Source organism: Falco rusticolus, chromosome 9 (assembly GCF_015220075.1).
Source record: "Falco rusticolus isolate bFalRus1 chromosome 9, bFalRus1.pri, whole genome shotgun sequence".
Taxonomy (NCBI): domain Eukaryota; kingdom Metazoa; phylum Chordata; class Aves; order Falconiformes; family Falconidae; genus Falco; species Falco rusticolus.
In genome coordinates this window covers 9,046,040-9,070,985 of record NC_051195.1, presented here as the reverse complement: position 1 = coordinate 9,070,985, position 24,946 = coordinate 9,046,040, and the positions used below count along the sequence as shown (strand labels likewise).

The 24,946-nt window shown below is 43.1% G+C and overlaps 1 protein-coding gene across 3 annotated transcripts in view; it reads left to right on the top strand.

The window, feature by feature from the left end:
• Nucleotides 1-913: 913 nt before the first annotated feature.
• DLG5 (discs large MAGUK scaffold protein 5) overlaps nt 914-24,946 on the top strand; it is a 107,806-nt gene continuing 83,773 nt past the window's right edge. For all 3 annotated transcript variants that reach the window (XM_037399849.1, XM_037399848.1, XM_037399850.1), the window contains exon 1: nt 914-1,235. In XM_037399849.1, coding sequence (XP_037255746.1) covers nt 941-1,235 — 295 coding nt within the window. In that variant the 5' untranslated portion in view covers nt 914-940. The remainder of the gene's footprint in view (nt 1,236-24,946) is intronic.

The window sequence follows — 24,946 nt, the reverse complement described above, 5'->3', positions numbered from 1 at the left end:
GGGTGCATCGAGGGCTGAGGCTGCTGCCCGCCCGGGTGCCCGGCAGCAGGCGGCGCCCCCCGCGGGGCCCGCAGTCCCGGGGGAGCCCGCCCGCCCCGCCGCCGCGGAGCCTTTGTCTCCCCGCCGAGCCGCCCCGGGGCCGGCTGCCGCGGCTCCCCGGCGGGAGGTGGGCACGGCTCCCGCAGGCCGGCCCGCGGCGGGAGGGCGGGCAGGGCCCTGCCCCAGCGGCCCGCCTCGGGGGGCGGTGGGGAGCCCCTGACTGACGGCCGGGAGGCGGGAGGCGGCCGGGCCGGGCCGGGGGAGAGGCAGCGGCGGGGCGGCCAGGAGCGGAGCGGGCGGGCGGGCAATGCGCTGCCGCAGCGGCGGCTCGGCGCAGGCGGCAGCTTGTGCAACCAACATGGCTGCGTGCGCCCGCGGATCGCGAGGAGGCGCCTGGCGCTGAGGCCGCCCGCCCGCCGCCCGCGGCCTGCAGCAGCGGAGAAGTTCTGCGGGCTGCCCCGCGGGGGGGCAGCGGGGCTGGGGAGGCGGCGGCCGCCCTGCCCGCGCCTCTGGCTCCCGGCGAGAGGAGGAGGAGGAGGAGGAGAAGTTGTTTCGCCGCCCGGGGGGCGCGGAAAGGCGGCGGGAGGAGGAAGAGGAGCAGCAGCCCCTGGCGGCGGCTCTCCCCGGCCGCCTGAGGGGGAGCGCGGCGGCGGCTCCCGGCTCGGAGGAGGCGCGGGCGAAGCCGCCCTCGGCCCAGCTCCTGCCCCAGCTCCGCGCCTCTTCCCCGGGACGAAGTTCGGCCGGGGGCCGCTGCAGAAGCGCCGGCTGCCGGGGGAGGGCGGCTGGCTGCGCCCCGCCTCGGCCCCGCGCCTCCCCGGGGGGCGGCGGTGGCGGAGCGGCGGGGCCGGGGGGCGGCGGCGCAGCGCGGCCCCGGCGGGGCGAAGTTTGGCCTGGCGCGGCCATGGAGCCGAAGCACAAGGAGCTGCTCGCCCAGTGCCGCCAGAGCCTGGCGCAGGCCATGACCGAGGTGGACAAGGTGGTGGAGCTGCTGGAGGCCGCCGGCGCCCTCGGCCCCCGCGACCTGCGCGACCTGGAGGCGGCGGGCGGCGGGAAGGCCGAGCTGCTCATCGCCCTGCTGCTGGCTAAGGAGCGGGACCACTTCCAGGACCTGCGGGTGGCCCTGGAGAAGACGCAGCCCCACCTGCTCTCCATCCTCTACCTGAACGGCGTGGCGGGGGCGCCGGCCGAGACGGCCGGTGAGTGGGGCCGGGGGCGCGGGGCGAGGAGGAGCCGGGGGGGAGCGGGGGGCAGCGGCTGCTCCCGCCCACCCTCGCTGGGGCAGGGGCCCGGGAGCGGCTGTGCGGCGCGGCCCCCCGCTCCCGAAGGTGAGGAGGCTGCGGGCGGGGGTCCCCCTTTCCCGGGGTGGGACACACACGCCCCGGGCTCCCCAGCCCGCCCTCCCTCCCCGGCGGCGGCCGCGCTGCCCCCGGTGCCCGGCGGGGAGCGGCGGGCGCTGCGCGGTGCCGGTGGGAGCCGCCCCCCCCCGGCGGGTTCCTGGGGCCGGGGCGAGGCGTACCCACAGGGGTCCCCCCCCTCTCCGAGCCCCTCGGGGCCGCCGGGGGTGTCCCGCACCCGCTTCTTGCCCGGGCAGAACGGAAAGTCCCCGCTGCAAGCCGGGCGGCTGGCAGGGGCTGCCTGGCCGGGCGCCAGCAGATGTGCCTTTGAATAAATAGTGACACTGTTTTTCTCCGGATAAACGCGCTCGTTGGAGGCTCGAGCGCTGTAACTCGGCTGGGTGGTTAGGACGGGAAAACAGTTGGCTTGAATTGCACATCCCGAGGAGAAGAATTGGAGTGTAAACCTGCTGCTTAGCTAAGCTGGGCTTTGACCCGTAGGTCTTCCCCTATTCCTCCCCTCCAAAACAAACCACGGTCTACTTCTGTGTGCACAATACCAGGCTTTAAAATAGCAATAATAAAGATTCGGTGGTAATAACACAAGGCCTTCTAAGTGCGGCTGTGTTTCCAGATGAGAAACACTTCAATTAAAGTAAGTAGTAATTCTGTATTACAGATTTCAGGTTAAAGAATATGCGGCTGTCCAGGTGATGTTTAGGTTTCCTCTTTCAGTTGCCTGATTCAGGAATGTGGCTTCTCTTCTTGCTTTTGTTACCTGATTTGGGAATTGCAGAGTGCCTACCTGTTTACGTAAGGAACCGCATTGGGAGGGCTTCCTGGATTTTAGAAGCTATACCATTTCTTCAGGAAGACAAACCCCTGCAAGAGCTTCTTCCATCTGGAAAATACTGCTTGTGTGTGCGGTTGCATGTATTCTGAATTACGCTGTTGATGCTAGGAGTTTGGTAAACACACAAAAATGCATGAGGGACTTATGTTTTGTTTTATATCAGTGTATTATCGTGTATGGCCTTTTCTAATGAATATACGGCAGGACCCCACAGGATGGGGAAAAATGGGACTGAACAATAGACCTCAACACTCCTAACATTATGTGGTCTGACATCAATGGGAGATGAGGGCACTTGCTGCCTTTCAGAATGGGACCCATGATGTTTTTCTATGGTTAGATTAATGCTCAGTCTTGTCTTGTTGGGAAGATGCATTAATGATACCAGGCTGCTAACATTTCCCAGCCTTAAAAACGAAGGTGTAAAAAAAACCCAAAACATGAATGACAGGAAAAAGTGAAGTAAAAGATGGATATAGTAATACTTTTTATTTTTAAAATACAAGTTGGAATTGCAAACTGTCTCGCAACACTGAGCTCTCAAGGGATAAGTAGTTTGATTGGCAAAATGAACTATATCCTCCTTGACTGAACACATTCATGAGGCTGGTGGTGGGTTAAATTAGCAACTGTGTGGGGAAGGATGTTCCCCTGGTGCAATGGGTTTGAAAATTTTATTGCTTTCATTTATGGGTAGTAGTAAAGAGCTAACTTTGAGAGCTTACGGTTTTGTTGCCCTTGTGATAAATGTGTTTACAGATTAGTGCACAATAGATTGCTAACAGTGAGATTAAGAATAAACCGTCACGCGCTTAGGAAGGTAAAGGACCCGAGCCTTCAGACGTTGTTGTGTATATTCCAACTTTACACTCCTGAGGAGGTCTCATGGTAACTAACTAGTCATGAGGCTGCTTGTGTGCCCACTGAATGCCTGTCAAGGATCCTTGTCTGTGCACGACTTTGTCCTGTGTGTGTTACGCCAAGAGTTAATGTTTGAGGGTAACAGCAGTAGAAATGTTCTCGTTTGAACCTGTATTCAGGTGTAATTGGGTTTTACTGTAATACCTCCCTGTAGGGAGTCTGACCACCCGTCTGCTCTTCTGGTGCCATTTAGGAGTTTTTCCTCCTTTTCACTGGGGATCTTTAAGGCGGATGAGTCAAGTCACTTGATGTTCGTCGGATCTAGTAGCCAGCTGTAAACAAGGTAGCAAGGAGAACTGTTGGAGTCTGTATTTAAAGTACTTAAGTGGAACAGTCCTCAGGGTATTTGATGTAAAAAGCCTCCATTCTTAAAGGCAAAAAAATATGTATCTTAAACATCCCTTTAACTGAACCTATGCAACTGAATTAATTTTTTAAATGACCGTTAGTATCTGAAAAAATGACAGTTTACAGGTGTACACTTAATTCTAGTATTGTTTCGAAGTGGAGGCTAATGTAAAGTATGTCCTCTGAATGCTTGTTGGAAATGGAAATTATTTGTAACCGGTAACCTATTGTAGTGCTGTTTGCGTCTTTCTTTTTCCAGTATGCTGCTGTTGTGAGGGAAATGGGGAGGTAATCAGCAATATAATTTTGTTCAAAGTTGCAGAATTCAGCATACAGCCTGCTCACTACGCTAGCATGAGTGATTCTCCTTCCGTTTTAGCATTCACAACATGTACCATTACTTTGTTTTACTTTGTGTTTTCCTCCTCCTCGTGTTAAGTATCACCTCCTATTGGACTTCAAAGGTGATAACGTAAACTCAGAGGGAAACTCAGGCTGTTATTTATACCAACAGTTCTCGTGGTTGGCTGGACAACGTAGAGCTGACACTTTTATAAGTATTTATCGACAGAACACAGAGGGAAGTAAACAGCTGGTCTGACTGCTAGAGGGAAAGAACTGGGGACCTACTACCCCTGGAAAGACTGCCAGTATGGGTAACTGCCTTTCTGTTACTAAGAGCTTGCTTTTCTTTGTAGAATTTCCACCAGTTCAGTCCTGATTTAAATATGTCTTCTATAGTAGCTTGTAATTGCTCGTTTTACACCTAAGGCTGTACAGTGGTTTGTGGATGACGGTTTCTCCCATGAAATGTTTATTTTTAAGCTTACTTTGTATCCAATTTGAGAGTAGTATGCCCAACAGTGTTAGTAAACAGCGTGCGAAATTGAACAGGAAACTGCCTTCTGTCAAAGCAGAAGCTGAGCGAAGTGCCATTTGCTCTGTTTCACTTAGTCGCTATCGGAGGCTTCACTTCTTGGAGTAAGACCTTTGGTTACTACACTACACTTCTACCTAAAGGTTTACATGAGAAATCGGCTCTGTCCCTGTGAAGTAACTGTTGGGCTCATTTAAAATCCCCCAGTATTTTGCACAAGGATTAATTCCTTAAGTGGTGTGCCAGGTGCTTTTATTTATTTTAGGGGGGGGTGGGTGGGTGGGCTGATGTATTATTATTAAATACTTGATTTGGCAAGATACCCCCATTGTGCACGGGAGAAACCCTGTATCCTGGTAGAAGAACATATCCCTTCTAAATGTGGAAATACATTACTTCTGAGCATTCGGTTATCTCTTGGATATCTTGCTAAACAGATAACATTTCATTCTTATAGTTGATACAATGTGAATCTTGTGACATAAAATGTGTCCAAGGCAAGAATACAGTGGAAGATACTTCATCGTGACAAGTAACATTAAGGTGTATTTTCTTTTAAATGTAATTAAAGGGCTAGAACATAAATCTCATGAAACTGTGTAGTCTTTAGAGTGCTTCAGATAACATAGAGCTTTCTACCTGTGTTTTTGCAATATTAAAAAAAGTGGCAAAAAGGCTAATTGTGTTTTCAGGCTTGTAATTTGTTTTTGGGATGAATTTGGGGGGCTACAAAGGTGCTCCTAGTGCTTGATCCTCAGGCTGAGTTAGACTGTTGAACTTGAAAAACTTTGGTGCTGGTTTCACAGCTATTAAACTTTTAGGTTCATGGTTTCCTTTTATATTAGCAGTTGGTCTCCTACCTTTCTGTACCCGTACAGCTGCTGTCGGCGAGCGTGCGTCTGGAAGCTGAACCGTAACAGAATGGCTTTTTTACTGTAAGGATTTAGCACCATTTTGGATTTCAAAAGCATAGCATGTTAGTCTTCAGAGGTGTTTTATCCAACAGTTTCAAGACTGGAATTAAAGTTTTAAAACTTCAAAATTTAAAATTCCAAATCGATAGCATTTTTTAAAAGGCCTTTAAGGGGATAGGAACGAAAGAAGATGGTTGTAGATTGACTTGGAACATGTTCCTTCTGTTATTTAATAAGAATTATTTTTCTAACTGTATTTGGGCAGAAATCAAGTGTTAATTTCCAGTCCAAAAAGAAAATGTGGGCATTTATAGGAGTAGGGAAACGTTAGAATTCAAACTTTTACAGCTTTTAGAGGGATTATATCAATTCCTCCCTCTGCTTCAATATAAAAATAAAGGAGTTTTTTCAGACAGTTTTGGATTTGAAGTCACAAAGTTTACTTTTAAATGTTGCAAAGCCTTTCAGCGTATTTAAAAACAAACGCAAAAGGCAAGTTGTGGATGTGTGAGTTCAGGAGATGGAGAGCTGGGATCCACTTCTCTTGCTGGCAGTGCCAAGGACACCCACAAGAAACACAGTAATTCCAGGGTTGTCCCTGAGGAGCTGGGAGCGTGGCTGCTCGGGGCTGGTGCTGGGGTCTCTGCATGGTGCCCCCCGCGTTGTGCCCTCTCTTCCCTGTCCCCCAGAAAGTGTTGGCCAGTCCCCACAGGATGCGGGCTGGTGATGGGCAGGAGGAGCTCGCGAGCAGGAGTGAGAACTTGAGTTAGTGAGGAGCTGAGAGACTGTCTGGAGGAAGGGTGTGAGACTTTAGGGACATGGATTAGCAGTGGCCTGGGTGGTGCTGTGCTAACGGTTGGTCTGGGTGATCTCCAGTGGCTTTTCCAACCTAAATGATTCTGTGAATCTCTGTGGAGGTGGGCTGTGGTGTCCTGTAGGAGCACGTGAGATGAAAAGGGGGCTTGGAAGGCTGTGGGGGGAGGTTGGGGAAGAAGACAGTAGAAATTCTCAGAGACGAGAAATAATGCTGGAAGCGTGCGCTCCCTGGGAAGGGAGAGAGGGGAGAATGAGGAGAAGTTGTAAAAGCCTAATTTACTGACTCAAGGACCGAACTGACAATTTTGCAATTAAGTACAATTTACGCTCCCTTCCATCGCTGAAAATTGAAGAGTGGGTGAAGTAGAGCAGTATGTCTGGGTTTTTCCAGACCTGTTATTAGTCCCCAGGGTAGCTTCACAAGCCTTGTTACAGGATTTCTTAAATTGTGCAGATGAAAAAGCAGGCAGTGCTCAGAAGTCACGTTAGGAGAAATACAGGTCTTTGGCAGCGCTGAGCAGTAATTAAACTTGATCAAATAACCCAGTGCTAGTTCTGCAGTACCTGTGTCTTCTGATGATCTTACATTTGTGGTATCTCTTGGAATTGCCAGGCTAAAAATATGCAGAAGGTTTCCGGCAAGTGTCCGGAGCGGTATTCCCAATGAAATGTCTAGCAGTAAGTGAATGGAAGCAAGCTCTCGATCCCAAAGAAGGAAACGTGTGTTTTAGTAGTTCACAAATCCCAAGGGTGGCAGTTCTCAATTACGTTTTTGCTGTGCTCAGGGAGGGGGTGGAAACAAAGCTGGCCACAGTAAACTCACGGGGACGTCATTTTCATCGGTGTAAAATGAATAATAATAATTTGGTTGTGGTATCAGTGCATGCAGCTATCAAATTGCTTTGGACACATGCAGGACTTGGTATCTTATGATATTGCGGAAAAGAGGAGAGACTGATGTGGTTTTGGGGGGTTCTTTAAGCTTGTTACTTCTATGAGTACCCTGAAATAGAAGCATAAATTTCACTTTCAGGCATGATCAGTAAAAAAAGCCAACAACTTTCTGTAACTTGCTCTTTATTTACTTGTTAAAGCTAAAGATTGCCTCAGAGGTTTCAGATCTTTAGTTTGATTTAACTACCATTCTCCGTCTCGTTGTCTTGTAGCTTTAACAAATGTTGGTTGCTGTGAGTTTTGGACCTCTGGTCCAGATAGTGAAGACCACAGCCACCACATGGGTAGTGACTTTGGGCTTTCCAGTTCTGTTCCCAGCCTGCAATTTGAGCTAAGTGTTCCTTCTTCTTTTTTTCCCCCTTTTCTTTTCTTCCTTCCCTGTGCTTGTTTGCTTTTACCAGTTACTGTTTTTCCTTTGTTTCTTTCAATTTGCTTCTTAGCTTCCCTTGCTCCTGTTAAATGTCTTCATGTTTCTCCCTTCAGTCCCCAATTGTTGTTTCATTTATTTTTTTACAGCATTACAATTCTTTATTCAAAACCCTGGTCATAGAAAGATACCAGTAAATCTTGATAAATTCCTTCTACTTTTCACTTGTTTTCTAACAATTTCTTCTGCTGTAAAATCTCAAGGACAGAAGTTTCATCTTTCAGAGCTGTTCAGTCCCCAGCATGTTTTGGGTGTTAGTGTGGTGGTTCTGGGTGGAAGTTGTTATTTTTTGTTGAGATATAAACAATCATAAAAGGCTGTATACATACATTGAAAACATTTCTGTATGTGAATTGTTCATAGTATTGATTGAGATGTTTTGTTGGTTGTTGGGTGGTTTAGATGTTTGGTTTTTTTTGTTTTGTTAGTGCATATAACATTATATGAAAAGAGCTGAGTTATGAAGTCTGAGGCATCTAGGCTTCTGAGACTTTCCAAATTACAGTGGGTAGTCAATGCTGAAGCATTATTTGTGACCTTCAAGATGCAAGTGATTGGCTGCTTTTTTTTTTTTTTTTTGTGAATGGTGGTAATTTAGAACTGAAACATTCCTATATAGGAGCTGGAAATGTCGCACGGACTGAGCTTTGGCTTGAGGTTGAGCAATGCTTTTGTAATGAAAGCATGAAGGAAGGGTGCCGTCCCCTGAAGAGACGAGCGCTGTTAGTGCATCTTGAATGCTGGAGCCCAGCTCCTCCAAAAGGGCCATATTATGGAGTTCTCGGTGTTATTCTGGTATAATAATTATTGTCGATGCAGGATAGAATTGCTAAAACGTTGAAGGAGGCCCATAGTGCTATAGCTTAGAAACCAGTTCAAAATCCAGAGCGTGCAGCGTTTGCTGTATGTGGTATACCAAAAAGGTGAAATTTGGGAACTCCGGTTGTAAGCTGTTGTGCAGGAGGAGCCTGCTCTCCGCAGGGCACTCTTTGCAGGCTTGAGAAGCTGATGGTAGTAGATGGGGTACCTAGAATTGGTGGACCTTGAAGAACCTGACAGAAGCGCTTGGCTGCTTGCAGTGAACACTTAAGGAAACTTGTTTTGACAGTGTATGATTACTGGGCAATACAGAGTAACTTAACTACAACTGGAAGGCCTTTCATACCCAAACTGGTGTCAGAGGAAGTTAAGAGCAGACTATTTCATATGTATATATAACCTCCACCTTCTTCCTCACAACTTCTGAAGCCTATAATTTCACAGTTCCTGGGCTGAGTTGCTCAGCAGTTTGCTTGTTCACAGCATTAATTAGTTTGTTCTGGAGAGCTGCTATTTGTATTATAGAAAAATCTTAATTTTTTTTCTTTTTTTTAAATTTTGAATAGGCCATATTGCCTTGATTCAGAAGCTTTCCAGGTGCGCAGCTGGCCTGTAGCAGGAGAAAGCAAGTGGGAATGCAATACCATGAAGTGTTTCAGCTGGAGAGTTGGGGGGGCTGGGTTAAGAGGGGCAGTCTAAAGGTTGCTTTTTGGCAGACTTTTTACATAGTTGGCAGTTAATTGCGTCTTTGGATGATAAATCAAGAAACTCTCCTCCTCCCCACCCCCAAACCCTCAAAGCTAACGTTCTTTAAACTTACTTCTGAGTTAGCTTTCCTGAATATCCAGTTGGGACCATTCACTTTTATAATTATAAATGCCTTGTGACAACTTCCTTGCCTCTTGTACCCCCTCTCCTTTTGCCTTGGCTTTTTATTCTACCTGCACATAATTGCTGATTCATGAACATGCTTATTATTCATGTACTTACCTTCCAGCATGTGAGTAATCCCTGTTTATATGCATCGGGTTAGGCATGTGCAAGCGTTGGCAGGATCCAGACCTCGCATACTAAGCTCTTTGGATTAGACAACGTCTTCAGTAAGGTACCGCTTGTACGCTCAGAAAGTGAGGCTGGTGGCTGTTTGCCTCTCGGTAGCGCTCAAAATGGAGTTTCTGTGGGTGTACATAGCCATAGCATAGGAAAAGGTATTCTCCTTGAGGTTTGGTGTAAAACGTAGTTGGAATTTTGGTCTCACTTGGTGCAGGTGAGCTATGTCCTGTTGATGTTAGTGTAGCAAAACCCTTGCTTTTCAAGTAGATTCTTTGAGACAGACAAGCCGGCAGGTGTGTGTGTGGTTTTCTTTAAAAGCATCAGAATTTTTCGATTGGGGAAGTAAAGTGGTGTAGTAAATATCCATATCAAAATCACCAAATATAGCTCCTGCATTGCTACATAGATGTTCACGTGTTATTTTAATAAGCGTAAAACTGTAGCTCCTTTATTGTTTCTGTTTCTTGTTTGTTTTGCTTGTGGATAACTTTCTCCTGCTGCGTGCATTTGTGGATAGGTATCTTTAGGAAGAGATAGTTTTGGGACTCGGGTAACCATGTGATCTTGCTCTTTTGAAGCACTGATAAAATTCCAGGTCGTCTTCCTGGGTTAGGATCCTTTTGTGGAAAGAGAGGTTGATTGAGTTGTCGGGAGCTCTTTGGCTGGAAGTCAACAGGAGAGTGACAGAGGTGGTTTTAGTGACTTCATCCTTTCGGGAAAGCTTCCTCTTATGCAGCTTTAAAGTTCTCTTAAACACTTCATACGTGATCTTGTGAACATTTGCAGTGATTTTTAATCAAAGCTCTACTTTGCATTTAGATGATGATGATGATGATCCTTTTTCCGGGTGGTGTGCAAGTGAGTGTGTATGCTTAATGGTGGTGAAATCAGGCTTTCTAAAGGTTTTCTTTGAGGCTATATGCATCACCACAATGGAAATACTCAGGTATCGACTGCATTTCTTAATCTTTGCATTAATAATGGATGTCCAGTCTGGTTATTCCCTTCTGTATGCTTTTACCAGAAAGAGTGGTGTTATTCGAGAGCTTGCTTAACCTTTAATTGAAGATAGGGCGTGTTGTATTTTTAACAGATTTGCTCTTTCAGTTTGTTAAAGGCCATTTGGCTTAAGTAGGTGTGGTTAAAAATAATAGAAAAAGCTTAAGTCTTAAAGAAAAACAAACAAAAAACCCCAAACAAGCCTTAAACAGTGGTCTGCTTTCCCTTGTAATTGATCAGCTGGCTCCTTGTTGTCGTCAGCTGCTCCATCATGTAGTTCTTGTGTTGGGCTAGGCTTGGAATGAGCCCTGTGGGTACAACCTGAATTTTACAGATAATAAAATCACAAAAGGCAATACTAACCCCCCTCAAAATCACAAAAGACGTATTCTCAAGAGGGAATTCACTTTCAATCGTATTGTTTTCACCTTGAAGTGTGGTATGTGAGTTTTGTTTGGGTTTTTTTCCCCTCCTTTTAACAGAAAGGAATATTAAAAAAAATTACTTTTTGGTTCAACTCCTTTTCTGCTTTCTGTGGCAGTGGTCCGTGGGATGCTCGGACTGCCTGTTGCCTCTCTAGACGTGCTGCAGCAGCTTTCCTTTGCTGCTTTGCCAGTGTGCAGGCAGCCTTTGGTGGTTTTGTTTTGCTGGAGAAATTTTAAGTTTCTAAGGCTTCTAATTGCCATTAGGGCATATGAGGCAAGGACAGTTTCTATAAGATGCAGTGACTATTTCTTTAGGTTAAGGGTCTGATTAGTCTGCCTTAATGAGCTGTGCAGCCACCCTCCCAGCTGCTGACTAACACAAGGGCGGCTCAGCCTTTGAGACTGCAGAGTTGAACTTTGAGTTATTTGGTGAGGTTTTTCTCTAAACTGCTGGCCTTGAAAATGTGTAAGCCAGCACTTCAAGGTACACTACACTATCTCATAATTTGAAGGCATTCATCTGTTACCCTAGTTCATGAACCTTTCTTGTTTTCCTGGCCTCTTTGCGGTAGCCAGGAGTACTTTGTGGGCTGCGTTGCTTGCAGGTGGCAGAGCAGCGTTTGTGTTGAGTGGGAGAATGTTCCTTGATAACGTTAAGAAGCAGTTTTGGATACTGAGGTCAGAGATGCTTTCTGCCTTGGGAACTTTTTGGGACCTGGTAGGATATCAACAGTATTGGTATTAACATAGAAGTCAGTACATACATGAAAGAAATCTTTGTCAAGGCTGGGGCAGTCCTTTTCTGTACAATCTGTGTGTAATGTGTGCTAGACTGGAAGAAAACACAACGTGTAAATACTGAGCTGTTTTTCTATATCTGGCTGAGTTGATCTTCAATGATATGCTGTGCATACGTGACACATAAAATTTCATTTGCTAGGGAGTATCCCATTATACTGTCTAGAATGTCAAATCGCAATTTAATTTGAGAGCCAACTATAGCAAATTCATTAAGTGCTGCAAAAAGCCACGTTGTTAGTATGGTTTTGGTACTGAACTTAAACTTTTTTGGGGCCCCTGATTTCCTCCTTTCCAGTGACAACCAGAAGGTAAAGGATTGCAGCACGGCCGTTACCTGGCTACAGTCCTGAGCAGTTTACTGCACGTATTGTGCTGTGCAGTGTGCTCCCTCGTAAGGAATTTCAGGGTGCTACGCTACGTGTTGCTCAGCATCTCTGGAAAGTGAAGTTCTTTTTTCTTCTTCTGCAAGTCTGCGTTGCAACAATACAGTGTTGAGTTTATTGGTTTTGCTCTGAATCTGTTTAGCTTTCTCACGGGCACGAGCCAGATCGTATCTGAGGGCTGGAGAAGCTGTTATAGGGAATCCACATGAAATGTTCTGTGAATTCATCTCATCAAATGCATTTACATGTGTACATTTATGCATGGAAATTTTTAACACATGCTGCTTTTATAATGAGAAACACTATTTTGTGGAGAAAAAATATGTTGAAAGCAGATGAGATTTTTAAAGACTAGTTCTCTTATCAAAATAATTCATCTTATTCCTACAATGCATTTAAGGGAACAATAAAGAAAAAAACGCAACCCAAAATTAAGGTTTTGCTGAAGTATGATTGCATACGTTATCATTATTGTGTAAGACACGAACCCACAGTAATCACTCAAACCATTTTATAACACATTGTGGTGAAATAATAGCTTGTTAAAGATAATAAATGTGCCATGGTTAGAGCTTTACAGTTTGGGGGGAATAATTCCCTGGTCTTATGATGGCAGGAGGAGGTGACTTTGGATCATTGGGGCTTTAGGATTTCTGACCTTGCAGATTAGATTGTGAGACCTTGGCCTTTGATTTAATTCAAACTAGTATCAGATGTTGGATAGCATCTGCATTTTATGTGGAATTCTTAGTATTAAAAAATGCTTTCTTTTCTAGATCCATTTCAGAAAAATCACTGAAAGTGCACTTAATGTTCTTAATGATTTCACTAGAACTTTGTTAGCTTATGGAGGGGAGTCTCATTCGGCCGGCTAATCTCTGTTCTGCGTTTTCTGCTGTCCTCATGCGTTTTTCAGTTCGCATGCAGTTTGTTGTGAAGGTAGGCTTCTCCGCTTTCCCGCCTGAGCGCTCGGCGTCCTTTTATGATGGTGATGTTAGGGGACCTGATATGTGTATGCACTATTCACGTACGCCAATTTGTACACCTTAAAAGGTGATGAAATGGAATATGCTCTTTCAAGTGATTTCTTTAGTTTTGTTAACGCTACAGAATTTCAGTCTAATTATATTTTTTTGTGTTGTTCTGCCCACCCCTTTCAGCAGCGTGATCTTTATTTATTAATAGAGCTTATAATTATGATGTGATATCGTATGGCACTGTAAACTGAAGAACATAGGAGCCACTCCTGTGATTCCCACTTTGGCTTTGTAGAAGATAAACATACAAGACCGTGCTTAATAAGACAAATAACTCTCCATTCCCTTAAGAGGTATCCTTATGTTAGAACAACTTTTTCAGTGAGTCTTAAAAAGAGTAAAGATCAGTTATACTTTTTCCAAACTCAAATAAATTCAGATTTGAAGAAATTACATAAAACATAGATGTCCAACATTTTTGTTATGAACTTTTTCTGGGTAACAAAAGTTGTTCTGAGCATTAGTAAATAAAGGTAATAAATAGGTGTGGCATGTTGGGCCGTTGTAAGCAGTCATCTGTGTCTGGCTGTTGGATTGCAAGGTACACAAGTGGCTAGGCATTTCCCAAAGGATTTTTGGAAGTTCTTAAAGAAATAAAATTGTTCTTGAGTTCTTCTGTTAATGCTGGACAAAAGGAATTCAGGGAGGATACTCTTTCTGCTTCAACAGGTTTTTTTGTGGTTTGTGGGTGTTTTAATAGGGGCATCTTAAATGTGCCTGTCTGCAGCCTTCTGAACACAAAATTTGGGTTTGTCAAAATGCTTATTCATATCATAGATCTTAGTGAACTTAAGATTTTTTTATTTTTTTTTCTGAAACTTACTTCAAAGCAAATGCTTTGTGGGTTTTTATCTTAATTTTATATCAGCCTGGAGAAATTTGCAGCTTTCTTTCTAAGCAGGAATTACCCAAAGACTACTTTTCATTAGGCATGGATTAATTATCATGATGAAAATAATGAAAAAATACATAGTTTTCCCTTTGACTTGTCTCAGATCGAGTAGGGTTTAAGTAAAGTAACTTTGAGTCCTTGCAAGTTTCATTCTGTTGTCCCTGTCAGATATATTGCGTATCTGCATTTTTGGTTGGAAGTGGCACCACAAAGAAAAGCTGTTACTCTGGGTTTTCTAGACAGCTCTCATTAAGAGTGAGCCTGCTCCTGCTTGAACTAGGAACACTAATTTCATGCTAGTATAAAAAACAATTCCAGCTTCCAATAATGCTCCTAAAAATGGCCTTTTAGAGAGAAGCTTTCTTTGCCAGCTGCTTTCTGTATAATTTCATTTCAGCCATTTTGTGGATGTCTAAGCTGAACATCCAGCATTACTGATATTAATTGCTTTGCCTTAGTTTCCTAGTGCAAAAATTAGGAATAACCGTCGTGGAAGTAAGTGTGAGAACGCTGTTACTGGAATGACTGCCTTTGAAGGACTTGAGGATTTGTGCTGTGGAGAAGACTGGAAGATGGTGTGTATTTAGAGCAGGATGTGAATAATGTATTGCTAGAGTATGAGGCAACTCATTGCAAGGACGAATGATGAAAATCAGGCAGAGTTCTGTAAGAGGAGGAAAACACATCACGGACAATTATATGTGCTTGCTTAAGCCCGGAGCTTGTTTGCAGAGCTAGGTGACCTTTTGTAGGCTTGGGTTGGGGGTAGGATTTAACACATTTTCGATTTGCCTGGCAAGTCAGGTGTTCCGGGAGCTGTGGGTCAGAGGAGAGTGCGCCAGCCAGCTTGGGCTTGGGGTCTCTGTTTTGCAGCATGGGTGGAGTGATGATGAGCTTCACAAAGATTCAGGGCCACGAGGGAGAGTGGGTGGCTGAGAGCAGTGAGAGCAAACATCTTGAACTTGCTCTGCGGTGGTGTTTGTGAGCATTCCCTGCCTGCTTTGATACAAAGTCGATTATGTTAGCTGTGATTATCCTCGCTACTAGTTAAAAGTTTGCATGAAGAATTCCCTGCCACATATAAGAAATGTTTAAAAAAGCTTTTTTTACCAGTACTGTTGTAGTTGTTACCACTCCAGTAAATGACACCTGTTCTTGGAGTATCAGTTTGAACACAAAAATTGAAGGTCGGAATGTTTGTGGAAGCCAGGTCCAGGGCTTGGGCATGGCCAGATGGCCTAGCTGGAAATGTGTATGAGTACCTTCAGCTCTAGCGTGTTCTTAAATTTGTCAGTTCGTGACCCTAAAGTTAAGAATTTGCCTCTGAACATTTTGCCCAATTTGACTTCCATTACACAAGTGTATTTTTTTGTTTCAACTACTGTGTAAAACTCATACAAAAAGCCCTTTGCAGGGCATGGGAGATGTAGTTGATTTCCCCAGCTTGGGTGGGATAATGGCAGTAAAATGGTTAGTGCAAATTTACTGATAATCTTTGCTGCTACTTTCAGATATGCAAATGTTTCCTGTACGAGGATGGAATGTGAACTGACTGCATTATACAAAGATATAATAATTTTTTTTGCTGTGCTGAAATGCTACTTGCGGATCTGAGATGGAAGTGTATTAACGTTTAAAGTGTGCAATCTCAATACTGTTTTCAGACACTAAGCAGAAGGCTTGTTCGTGGTTTTGCAGTGAGTGGAAATTGTCAAGGTACATGTCATATGCCTTGTTATTGGATATACCTCTTCAGTGCTGATGCTGTAAGTAAATGGGTTATTATAGAAGTGTAGTCAAGCTCTAGTTGCTATACCATGTTTAGACATGGGATTGCAAAATTTGTCCTCTGTGTGTGAGTGTAAAGGTGTCAGCTCACTTCCACATGAAAAGTTGGTTCTTAGGTGGGACAGGGTATTTCTGACTCCTTTCCCAAAATCAGCAAAAACTGCTGATTTCCATGAATGCATGGAGTACAGCAGTGACAGTAATGAACTGAAACCTTTTGGAGAGGGTTTCTGTCATTCAGAGGAAACTGGTATGTGAATGTGAGCACTATGGCAGAGCAGATCACGCACTACGCTACAAAAACATGACGGACTTGCCAAGTTAGATCTTATTTTTTCTTACATTTTATGTTCAAAATTACGTTTTCTCAGTGATTAATCTCACTTCGCAGGTTCAGACGGGTGGTAAAATGCAGTTTTACAGTTGGAGAGGTTTGAAGCAGAGGAGGAAGAAGTTCATCCCAAAGGACAGAAAGGAAGCTGGGAATGCAATACCTACTCCAGCGCTGTCAGTGCAGCCCACAGAAACAGGAGTGCAATTGTCATTATTTTCAAAATTAGTGTCTTAAAATACATGATGCAAACTATAGCTAATATTAAAGTGCTGTAACTGTATCACAGTAGCTGTGTCTTCCTGATATATTTTGACAAAAATAGCTTACCACCCAGTACAAAGCAGAAATACAGGAAAGTCTGCAACCTCTCCCAGTGGCTTACTGCTGATGGACTTCGTAATTACATCTGTCTAACTCCATCTGTACCCTGCTCAGCTAGAGGCTGGATTTAAGATTAATTGTATGATGGAGGATCCTGGCTTACAGCTATATCTTAATTAGAATTTGCAATCCACTTTACATAAAGATATCTGAAAACTCTTTTCTAAAAGAGCACTGATTATAGGGCAAAATTAAACATTCTGATATTTCCTTTTTTCATAATTTAGGAATAATTTAAGTTTATATAAACATATTACCATGCCATCTGGTTTATTTCTCCCTTCATCTTACTCTTGGCTTCTGTCATCTTGCTTATTGCTCTTTGCCTTTTTAATTAGTAGGAAAAAGCAAGTTGAAATGACTTTTCTGTGATCACAGCAACATTTCAAAGATTAACGAATGCTGTGAAACATCATGTTTTTCTGTGTTTTGACACTGCTGTGGGACATAGCTCTGATACTGATAGGAATATACTAAATCCCTTTTGAGTTGGGTATGTAATATTTTACTTAGTGTAATTAATTGATTGTTTTCCTGGAAAATATCATGCTTTTCAGAAATAAGTAGTTCAGATCTTGAACTACAGTACTAAGGTTGAACTATAATGGTAAAGCTCTTGCTTCTCACTTCACAGTGGTGTCCTGGCTGAAATGAATCTGTTTCTAAAAGCTGTGGTTTGCAGGTATTGAATTGAATGTGCAGGAGTTAACATTTACTGTGTTCTGGGAACTCTCAGGATGCAGTCTTGTGAAGACTGACAGAGAAATTTTGCTTGTTCTGATGATTTGGGTAAGAGGAGAAAAAGAAGGAAAATACACAGTTATAATTTATTTGGGTTAATTTAATCTCAAGTGCTGCAATGTAACTTTAGAACTGTTTTTTTTTGTTTGTTTTTAACTCGACTAAACAGTGTTTTGGGCCCAAGACTTTTTCTTCGGTTGAAATGACTTTCAGCAAGATAACCTTTTATGCCTTTTTAAAAAGAAGGGAGGGGAGGGGGGAGGAAGTCCTAAAGACCTTCCTGAAAGAGCATCACTTAAAAGGTTCAGTTCGGTTTAACAAGGTGCATAAGCGTATGCTCCTCTTCAGCAAGAGAACACTTCCTCTCTTAGGTTTTAGAATGGTATTGGTGCTTGCATGGGGTAAGGTGATTAAGTAAACCCTAATGTTGTTAAACCCATGCCCGAGTTCCTGATACGATGATTTGCAAACAGAATTTCCTTTCTCATAGTGTTGGTTGCATTGCGGTTTGTTTGGCAGCATTTGGAAGTTAAATGCTCTAATTTGGTGCTTCCTTGGCTCCTGCTGAAAATCCTATGCGGGAATGATCTTACCTGTTAAAGAAGATGCTGGACTTAAGGAAAGCAAAAAATTATTTTTTCAAACCTCAGTGTTTCCGTATTTTTATTTGAAACTTTGTATTAAACACCTGAATCATGGGATAATAATTTTTTATGTTCCCTTAAAAGTTAGGAAAATGAAGTTGCTTTTTACCCAAGATGTAAAGTAGATTTTGAAAATATGAAAATACACAGGTTTGTGTACTAATTGTTAGCGTTAACTACTTTGTTTTCCTATTTGTTTTTTTTTTAAAATGCCATTCATAACACCCAAGTTCCCATGCGTTTCACTGTTCGGTAGCAATCTACACAAGGTCTGTGTTTTGCCACAGAAGGAAAGTAAAGCCAAGTAACTGTGATGTTCAGGGTGTTTCACAGCTGGGCGGAGGTGGTCGCTGTGGCCCCCTGGTACGGGACAGTGCGAAGACCTGCCCTAAGACTCTGGCTTAGTTACGTGGCCATTCAGAGCAGTTGACTCCAGCTAAGCTCTGATTAGTGAGTGTCCTTTAGCCTTGCTGGAGCCATGCTAGGTAGTGAAGAAGAAAGAAATCTGGTCTGATTTTTTTACTACTGGATCATCTAAGAACATTTTTCTCTTTTTTTGATTAAAAGACTGGTATGGTATAGAGAGGTCTTGACATCTTGGCCCTATTTGTCCTTGTTCTGGGTCTGATTTTAATAGTTTTGCACGCACATTTGGGGGGAGCCTGAAAGCTAGTCTCGTAAAGAAGCAGACACAACTACTTACAAAAGGGGTTCTACTGCAGTACAAAAAATCATCTGTGAGCAACCTCTGAGAACTTGGCAACTCGACACCAAGACATCCTAATTGTCTGCTCAGGTCAGAGCCAGCCTTTGATGTCCCACAGACCACGGTGGGGTACTGGGCCAACTGGTTCAGCTGCCGCCCTGGTGCTGGGCTGGAACAAGAGCCCTTTGTTGGGCGCCGGGCTGGTTGCGGTGCTTAAGGACCAGGGGACCTGCCTCCTGTTGACTTGTACTTCAGTAAAGTGTGCCGTATGGGGTATGTTTACTCATATGTTTCCACGAGTAGCACAAAGTCCAGGGGATACCCACAGCATGCTTGGTTTGGGCTGTGAAGGCATCTGCTCTGTGCTGTACGTGCAGCTTGTAGTGCCTGAGGAACGGCAGTGTTTCCTGGGTGGGTTGGCAGGCTCACACTTCAGTCGGTGTGCTTGTAGGGATTCTGCTTATGTTTTAGCTTATACCAGTGATGTTTCTTGAAAAAACTTTATTGGTTTGGTTGTTTGTTGTTGTTATTGTTTTTTCTTCTTTTTTAACTACTGCTTTTCAGCAACTCTTGGACAAAGACTTCTACTCATTTATACCTAAAACTAATTTTAGGATGCCTTGTCCCAGACCTGTGTGAATAAATGTCCTGGTATCAAGAATAACATTTTAAACAGAAAAATGTTAATATATGCACACTGTCTTATGATTCCAAGGGTTTGGAAAACCCATAATTTGGGTTGTTGCAGAGATGTTGCTTTATAAGAATATTGCCATGCCAGGAAGCATATGAAGTAGTTTGAAACTCTATCTAAACTGATTTGTATGCAAAACATGAATTCATGTTGCATTTATTCAGACACGGCTCCCAGGATTATTAGTGTTGATTTTGTATCTTCTTGCCACTTTAATATAAATACATTCTGCAGCTTGACTAATAGAGTACCAGTAATACTTGGTTGTTCAGTGTAGATAACTATAATTTCTTTAGCCACCCCCACCCCAGTATTAAGTTATATTTTTAAATCACAGAGAGTAACCTAAATAGTTTGTTTGATGTATATATATGCGTAGAAGAGATGTTGGTTCACATACAGTGCTTGGAAAAGTATTATGGCTGCTTCTAATAACACTTCCCTTGTGCTTTTTGGGGGTAGTTTGTTATAGTGATTTTTTTTTTTTAAGCTTGCATTAACGCAGGCTTAAGGCTTATTTCATTTTATGAGCACTTGCTTGCTGGTCTCGCTCATCCTAAAAGCAGGGCTGAAGACTGCAACAAATACCTAATTGCTTTAACATAATAAAAATAATGAAGATCAGATGATGTGTAGGCAGCACAAGAAACCAGGTGATAGTGACTATGGTTATTAAGGAAACTTGTCTGGCTTTGATCAGGAACCTGTTTGTGGAACACAGTCTCGATGAGGAAGACAATAGCAACGTGATAATGACAAAGCTTGCTGGGTTGGGAGGACTTGGGAGCAGCATATATGAGATATACCGTCTGTAAGATCGCCCTGTGATCTTCGGAGTTGAGATGGAAGATGAGTTGGAAGAGAGGAGAAGCAGAAATGCATGACTGTAAAGCTGCACTGAAAGGTATTGGAAAGTTGAGCGGTTGCATTGGTGCTGAGTAGCTTTGTGGGCTCTTGGTCGACTGTTCTTCTGGCTTTCTGCTTGGTTTTGGAAAGGAAATGGAAAAAGGATGTGAAAAATTTGGCGTAATGTTTCTGTTTGCCTCATAATTCCTTTATGCTACTCTTCTCTCATTCTGAGAGATTTGATTATGGCATTGATCGGCATCTTGAACAGCGGATTGATGTGTTTCAGCCACTTTGCAGTAGTTTGGCTGTAAAATACAGAAAGTTGCAGTTTACAAGCAAAAACTAATTGGAATATATTGCCAAAATTCCTTTAAAGAAGGAAAAACATTTTTACTGGCAAACCAAACAGTCTGATGTCCAATCCAGCCATTCCCTTTTATGGTTCCTGGTAGGAATCTTGCAGCATAAAGTGGTGAAACAGTCTGAGACCAAAACCGGGGTTTTCTGGTGGTTTGATTGTGGCAGTGTCATAAGCCACTTCCTTCTTGCAGGGTTCAGTAGCATGGGAAGCTCTTCAGCTCAAATCCCAACCGCATGGGCTTCCTGTGGGTGTTTGGAGACCAATTAAAAGCCACACATGGGGGAAGGGAGTTCTTTTTTCCTTCAAAGAAAAGTTTTTGGGTTTTTTTCATTCCCCACCCCAGGATATATGTGTTATAGCCATATATGTGCTGTGGAGTAATTTCTTCTTGGGCCATGTTACCTTCTTAGCTTTGGGCAGAACCTGTGTATCTTTTCATGCCTTATGTTGGTTCCCACACAGTCAGCTTTTGTAGAGGCAAACTGTTAAATGGTTTCTGGTAACAGATTGGCAATAGATAAAACAGCTTGGGGAAAAATTTCAAGAATATCAAGTGGTCTGCATGTGTCTTGTACCAAAAATGTAGTTTGGGAGAGAGAGGTCCTTTTAAATGTGATGCTGAAGTTCTGGATGTGCAAGTGTGATGTATCAATTTATACCTTTCTCGGTTAAAATCGTGTGTAGAGGATGTAGTCTTACAAGCAGCTGAGAGTGAAAAACCAGGGCATTACAAACCTGGCTTCTGACAACTGGGGCTTTCTACAAGTGGCTTCTATGTAAAGGGAGGTCGTGCTAGTCTCTATCCTCAGACATAGTGTTTTCATTCTTGTAACTCCCCCAATTTTTTTCATTCTTGGTTTTAAAGATCTTTCTTGCAGAATTTTTCCTGGAAATCTCATGGGAGGGTTTGTATTGGTGGTTTGTAACAAAGTCTTGAGTTTGCAGCTGTGGAATCAAATGGGTTTTATATACAATATATATATTACATATATAATACATACTTATCTATATATAGCCTATATTTTGGATGGAGCGAGGGACATAGATTTTCCTGTAGAAGTTAATTTATTGTCACAATGTTGGTTCTGCACAGTGTGCCTCGAATAGGGCATGGCTGAAAGTGTGGATGTTGAAGCTTGCCAGGCTGTCCTGCACCACCATAAGTGGGGCTGCAGTTGGGAGCTGTTGATTTTTATGAAACTCTTGTTCATAATCAAGCTTATTTTAAAAAAATTCTTCTAATGAGAGAAAAGTGAGTTGTATAGCTGATACTGAAACATTTTCCAGAGCCTTTTTGTACCTACGCATACGGGTTGTTAGGCACATCTGTCATGTATACTGCTGCAAAACATTCAGACAAAGGAGAGTATTTTTAAGCATTATTTACTGAAGGTGTGAAACCTAAATAATAGCCATTCTCAGTCCTTTTACTTGTGCCATAGTATAGTATTTCAGTAGTGAGAATAGCTTTCAGAATGAACAAATTCCAATAAATCAACATGGTTCTAAGTTTTGAGAAGACAAATAGCCTTTCTTCCTACATAGCAGCTTTGTATTCCACACAAAAAACCAGAAGTTGCTAAGGATGAAAAGAAGAGGTAGGTGGTGCGCAGCCGTTGTGTCCTGCTGGGTCTGTGCTGAGATGGTGATATGCCTCCTGCACGTCTTCCAGAGATCTTCTGGCTATTTTGAGGAGAAATAAGCAGAATGGGGACCGCCGTCACCTTTGTGTGAAGACTAAGATTTGAAAAGTCAGCAGGTTCTTTTTCAGTCCACAGGCAAATGTAAGGACAGAGTCTCGGGGCAGCGTGAAGAGCACTTGCCTTTACTGTTTGTTTCACTGACATGGCACATAAATTAGATGAGACGTGCATCTTATGGGGGGAATAAACTTTGCTTATGCTATGTTTTGGATTACTGTGTCTGTGGGTTTGTAAGAGATGAAATATTAGAATATATATTTGTCTTTTGGTGTAGTAAATGGCAATGGGTACCCCCTCGAGGGGCACCGTTTGCTGTCTGAGCAGACATAGGAATATCAAGACAAATGAACATTGACTCCAGCTGTAGCTCAGGTTTCTCCAGGTTCTCAATTTCATCCCATTTTCCAGCAGTCTAAAAGCACTCTCAAAGCTGCTTATAAATTTTTTGCTACATCCGTTCCTCTGTAGTATTTTTATTCAGACAATAAGCACAATTTTCTAGGCCTGCCTTTTAAGATCTGTAGTACGGCTGTATCGGAGCCTCTGTCTTGGTAGCAAAGTGGGTTTTATCGTTCCTGTTTTCTTTTCTATGTCTGTATACGGCCATGCTGACAGCTTTCCTGCCATTCACAGCTAAAGACAGGGCAACAGGACTTGTAAAAATGAAAGTTGTGGTTTATTCTTAGAACTTAAAAGTTCATGCATCTTATTTCTCTTAAAACATGCTGTTAGAGTTTTAGCGGCTACTTGGCTACACCTGTGGAAGCCATGTGCATGCTAGATTGCAGTTGTAGGCTGTACTATCCAGGATTTTTATTTTTTTTTTTCTTTGAGGTTGCTGAAAGTTGTTGTTTTGGAATGTTTTTTTTAGTGGAAAAAAGCCCATGTGGTAACATTAATTTTTGCTTTTCAAACTGGTGTTTTACTGTCTAGGTTTTAACTTTAGTATGTATTAGCGTAATATCAAAATGCATGGGAAAGATGCCACCCGTTTAAATATTTATTGTGGCTTACATGGCTGTGATTTATTTTCTGGATTTTTCTGGTACTGTACCTGCTGCTTGTGGGTGTGTGAAGGTAAGGGAGCTGTGTTTCGGGCTGAACTGTCACGATGAAACAGGTGGTCACGGTGGCAGGAGAGCTCTTGTGCCGTAAAATGGTTCAGAGTGCACGGTTGGGAAAACCCACTGATCCCTCCTACCCTCCTTCTTTGCACTAATTTCGTGACACTTGAGGCTATCTGTGCTTACATCAACGCGATGTTTTATGGGTATTTCTGATCTCTCAGAGCTTTACCATTTTGAGAGCAGACACGGAGCCACTGTGGGTGATATTACTGTGCTGGCAGTTTCGCAGAAAGCTTTCTGCTTCCCATTAGTTTTGGGGAAAATGCCCAGTAATTTAACAGTTCTTAAGATTGATTTCTATGTTTTTTCTTGTTCAATATTGCTGGTAAAATCTTCGGGCTGTCTAAAACCATCAGTTATTTTCTTCATTTTCATTGTTTGTGGGAAGAACAATAGGTATATAGTGTACAATGAATGGACTTGCTGTGTTCTAACAGAAATTTTCACCTGAAACTTTAAAAACAGTAATAATGCTTTCAGTCACCACTAGACACGTATTCATGTTCTTCTAAATGTAGGCTGCTGCATTTGGCTTAAGATACTGGTGATCTTGCAACTAGAGGTGTTTGGAATAGGTTTTTGAAGTTTATAGTTTTGGGAAGTTGAGCCCGAACCTAGTCTTGCTGCTGTGTATCAGCAGCGACACTTTATTTTTTAATATACTTTTATTTTTAAGAAGGTAATCCAGCCACTTTTATTGTCCTGTCGCAATTCTTAGAACAGAAAAATGTTGCCATTTTTTCCAAATGGCATCTGTTTTAACTCATAACGCAAAAACCACCTTGAATCAAATAAGTGTTCCACCTGTCTTACTATGTGTTGCCACTTACTATCATTTCAGACTTCTGTTTTTCCACTCTATGAACATACGTTCCTCAGATACAGTATTATATTTAAAAAGAAAAGAAAGAAGAATGTGCAAGTGGTTCCCTTCCCTCATTTCTTGGAAAGTAGAAAGTATAGGCATGATCTTTAGTTTTGAAAATAGAATACTATTTTTCAGGGTAGGAAACATTAGTTAGTAATATTGATGATATGATGGATGTTTTTGGAAGATTATGTGTGTTTGGAGCCAAGGGCCGTGGCAGGGTCTTTCTGGTCCTATAAAAATTGGTCTCTCTGCTTTCAGAACACAGTTTTGCTTTCTCTTCTCAAAAAATACTAGTCATGTAAGGTCTCCCCTTCCCCACAGCAATGAAAATGCTTACTTTTTTCTTGCTAAGGCAGACAAAAATGATGAAGGAGGAATATTAAAGAGGTTGCCTTCAGTAAGAAGATAAGCAATGTCTCCGAAAGCAGATGCCAGATGATGATGAAGAGCTGGGCCTGGCTCTGTTTCTGTGCAGATAGGAAGCACCTCCACTTAGGAGGGATGAAAATTGTACAGGGCCAGCAGGTTCCTTCAGGGCTCTGATTTCTACTTAGTGGGGGAACATAAAGGAGCATGGTTGCCTCTTTCCATTGTATTCCAGCATCCTAATGGACCAGGAATAACTTTGCTGATGCTGCCTGGATTTCCTTATCCTGTTTCTACTAGTTCTGCTGGTTGTTTTTTTTCCCCTATCTGATGGGAGAGGAATGGTTCATAAGCTCCATTGTACTTCTGAAAACACAGAGCAAATTCCAGTGCCTCTCTACATGTGCCAGTAAAACATGATGGCCCAGTTGTTTGATCTATAGTCTTTCTGTCTGAATGTTTATCTTCAGCATTTCTTTGAAATATTGA